Source organism: Carlito syrichta, unplaced genomic scaffold (genome assembly GCF_000164805.1).
Source record: "Carlito syrichta isolate Samal-C Ts95f unplaced genomic scaffold, Tarsius_syrichta-2.0.1 Scaffold307032, whole genome shotgun sequence".
Classification (NCBI taxonomy): Eukaryota; Metazoa; Chordata; class Mammalia; order Primates; family Tarsiidae; genus Carlito; species Carlito syrichta.
In genome coordinates, this window is record NW_007251128.1 from 371,249 (window position 1) to 375,280 (window position 4,032).

General features: G+C 52.0%; 1 protein-coding gene across 1 annotated transcript in view; it reads right to left on the reverse strand.

Moving 5' to 3' along the window:
- Positions 1–2,664: 2,664 nt before the first annotated feature.
- The window catches only part of NMUR1 (neuromedin U receptor 1), a 9,053-nt gene continuing 7,685 nt past the window's right edge, over positions 2,665–4,032 (reverse strand). Inside the window, exon 5 of the mRNA XM_008063798.2 lies at positions 2,665–3,056. Within this exon, the coding sequence (XP_008061989.2) occupies positions 2,665–3,056 (392 nt within the window). The remainder of the gene's footprint in view (positions 3,057–4,032) is intronic.

Sequence of the window (4,032 nt, forward strand, 5' to 3'; positions counted from 1 at the left end):
TTAGAGGCTTGAGCCATGGCACCTAGCCCCCTTCAGTTCACTGATTCATGCTGTGGTCTCCACTGCCCCTACTTCCTCCCATTTTCTTCAGTGTCCCCTATAGCTGACCCCCAGCCTCTGTTGCTCTCCATCCCAGAGCCCTCAAGCAGAACCGACAGACAGAAGGGCTTTCCTTCCCTGGCAGTCAGGGATTTTGCCAGCCTCTTCAGAAGTCAGCAGGCAGGAGTGGTCAGGACCTTCCCAAGCCAATAACTGGGAACTCACCCTTGTGGCTTGTGTGAGTCCCAGGGGAACTCACCCAGGGCTGACCAAGGCCCATCAGGGTGGAGCCTATGTGTTAAATAGGTGTAACCTTGACTTGGAGAGAACATCCACTGGGAAAAAGGCAAGAGACAAAATTATGTGTATAGACACTATGTTTATATAATAAAACAACCAAATAAAACATTATTAGAAGGAAATATGCCAACATATATACAGTGCTTGCCATAGCAGAGTAAAATTATGAGTGGTTTTAATTTTTTTCTTTTTTCGAGTTGGAGTCTCACTTTGTCACTTGGACTGGAGTGCAGTGGCCGCTTCCGGCCACTGCAGCCTCGACTTGTTGGGCTCCGGTGATCCTTCCGCCTCAGCCTTCCAAGTAACTGGAGCTACGGGCACGTGCTATCACACCCGGCTAATTTTTTGATTTGTTGTAGAGATGAGGTTTTGCCAAGTTGCCCAGGTGGGTCTCTAACCCGTGGCTGCAGGCAATCCACTCACCTTGGCTTCCCAAAGCACAGCATTACAGGCTGAGCCACCAAGCCCGGCCTAATTTTTTTCTTTTCCTTTACACTTAATCCTTTTTTTTTTAAAAATCGTAGTAAAATACACATAACAAAAGTACCATCTTCACCATTTAAGTGAGTAGTTCAGTACTATTAAGTATATTCACATTGTTGTGCTGATCTCCCGAACTTAATCAGCTCTCAAAACAAACTCTGCCCCCATTGAACAACTCTCCACTTCCCCCTCTCCTCAGCCCTTAGCAAGGGAGATTTCTAATTTTTTGTTTTCATTTTTGCTTATTTATATACTTCTCAAATTTTTACAGTGAGCATTTATTATTTTTATAACTGAATTTTTACGACTAAGCAACATAACCTACAACCCAGTACCATCTCTTCCACTTTTGAGGCAGGGAACCCAGGGCATGAGCTAGGAAGCTGTCTGCGGGGAACCTAGCCCCACAGCCCTCGGGTCATCCCACAGCTCCCAGCCACGGACGACTGCTTCCTCTCAGCAGGACAAGACCCAGCGACTTGACCAGGACAAGTTTCATCCATTGAGTCCTGACTGAACACGGAGTTGGCCCACAGGATTCAGGACGGGTCTTAGTTTCAAGGAGTTACCTGTCCCTGTCCCTCTTCTCACTTCACTGAGCTCAGTGGAACCAACTCTACAGGGTCACTCCTTGTTCTCGGTTGCCCATGTCTCTTGCCCCCTGAGGCCCTCTGGCCTGCCAGGCCCAGTGCTCTGCTCACCAGGTCCCCAGGTCCAGTTACTTGGAGGCAGACAGGGAGGGCTCTGTTCCCATACTGGCCCTGCTGGCCCTCCCGTAGGGGCTGAACACCATCTGTTCTAGGACATGCAAAGAACAGAGGCCCTGAGGGGTTGGGGCAGGGGCAGGCAGAGGCCAGGGAGGAAGTAGAGGTGATAAGGATGCAGAGTAACTTCCACCCTGTCAGTCTGAAGGTGTCAGTGGGTTTCGTTACAAACAGTGACTTATGCACACAGAAAGTCACAAAGTGCCAAAATGTGACACTGTAGAAAGTTAGTGCCCTTTCATTTTGCAAACAAGGAACCAAGGTGAGCTGACTGGCTTGATGCTGCAACAAGGTGGCGGCAACAGGGATGAGATTGGAACTAGGTTGCCTGGACCCTCGGTTCCCCTGTCAGAACCTGAAGAAGCACCATAAGAAACGGGAAGGAAGCCAGACGTGGTGGTTCATGCCTGTAATCCCAGCACTTTGGGAGGTGGAGGTGAGAGGATTGCCTGAGCTCATGGGTTTCAGACCAACCTGAGCAACTTGGTGAGACTGTCTCTACAATAAATGAAAAAATTACCTGGGCATGGTGTTGTTGCCTGCGGTTCCAGCTACTTGGAAGGCTGAGGCGGAAGAATTGCCTGAGCCCAGCAGGTCAAGGCCGCAATGGCTGTGAGTATGCTACTGCACTCCAACCTGGGCAACAGAGTGAGACTCTTACTCCAAAAAAAGAGAGAGAGAGAAAGAAACGGGAAGGGAAGCAAAGCTAAGGACCAGTGGAACCAGTTCAGAAACTGGCTGCCGTGGTGGCGAGTCCCCAGGTGGCAGATTGCTGATCCCCAGCTAACTATGATGCTTCTGCAAGGGACAGACTGGAACCGGGGCCTGGGGATCTGAAAGATAAAAAGCACATGATACGGTGCCTGGTGCAATGTGAGTCCTGAATATTCCTGAAGCCATCCGTTCTCTTGCTGTTTCCCTCGAATCTCAGGTACGTGGGTAGGGACAGGAGTCACTGAGGTGTTGGTCAGTTTTTAGGCTGAATGAAGAATAAGGCACACAGGGACAGGATGTGAGGACATTCTTGCAGAGGAAAGCAGGTGTCTCCCCGGCCCTGTATGGCCCCTTGAGGCTCTACTCAGGAGGGGCCAGTCTCTTGCTGCCCCTCTAGGCCATTGTTCTCAGGCAGGGGATGGGCCCTACTGCCCAGGGAGCCCAAGTCATACAGGGTGCTGCCCATGGTCACCCTACTGCTGAGGCTGTTGAAGCTGTAGTGGGGTCTGAGGCGGTGGCACTGGGTCCCGAGGCACAGGGCTTCCCGGAAGGTCTCTCGGAAGCGACTGGACATGAGGCTGTACAGCACAGGGTTGGCGGCCGAACTGAGGTAGAAGAAGACGCCGGAAATAACATGCACGAACTGGAAGGTCAGCTGCAGGCCCTCTGTCCAGTTGGAGTCGGTCATGAAGCTCCACATGACGCGGTCAGCATGGAATGGGGCCCAGCAGATGCCAAACACCACGACCAGCACAACTGCAGGGGCAGAGAAGGGAGGCCTGGGTGCTCGCCAAAGCCTTCTCAACTGCCTTCCCAAGCTTCAGTTTGGTCCACTCATTCTCACCTCCTCTCCCATCCCTCAGACAACCCATGCTCACTGCCCAGGTGGAAGTTTCTGGAAATTTGCCTGTCTGGCCACACCCCTTTCAGAGAGGCTGCCTGCCCTCACTACTGTCACTAACTGGGCAATGAGTAATGTCCCTGCCTCTGGCCACAGGTGTGGACACCTGAGCCCAGCTGGCCCAATCAGTTTATCTTGCTCTGAAATTTGGAATTGGGTGACACTTAGTTGTGGTTGCTGAACTACTAGAGGGATACAGGCTGTGGGGCCAAGGGCCACTCTGGGTGCCCATGTGGGGGTCATGCTTACTGACGCATAAGTACAAAGAAGCAGGAGAATGGGGCACGTGCTCAGAGAACAGCACACACCAAGGTCATGAGCCAGAGAGAGCGTGACACACACCCGTGCACTCACACATGCACACACCCTTGACACACACTCCCTGCCTTGGCCCCAGGCCTTCCCAGCTCCCCAAGGCCACCTAAATGTCTTGCCCAGCATTGAACCCCTTTACATGACAGGCCCTCGCGCACCCCCTATCCCTCCCTTCCCCTAGCAAAAGGTAGGACAAGCTGGCCAAGGCTTCACTCTTTTTCCCTAGATTCTTCCTGCTCCGGTCTTACCCAGCCATGCCCTTCTTTGGGTCTCTGCCATCGGGAGGCCTTGATTTTTCATTTCTTGTTTCTTGGATTTGCTGCTCTTACTTGCTGGCTTCCCCAAGTAGTGGTCTTCCCCATCATACCCTACCACGGTCTTCCTCATAATCCCAGATTTTAAACAAGACATTGTTTTGTTTTGTTTTGTTTTTTGAGTTGGAGTCTCACTCTGTCGCCCAGGCTGGAGGGCAGTGGCACGCTCCCTGCCACTGCAGCCTCGACCTGCTGGGCTCCG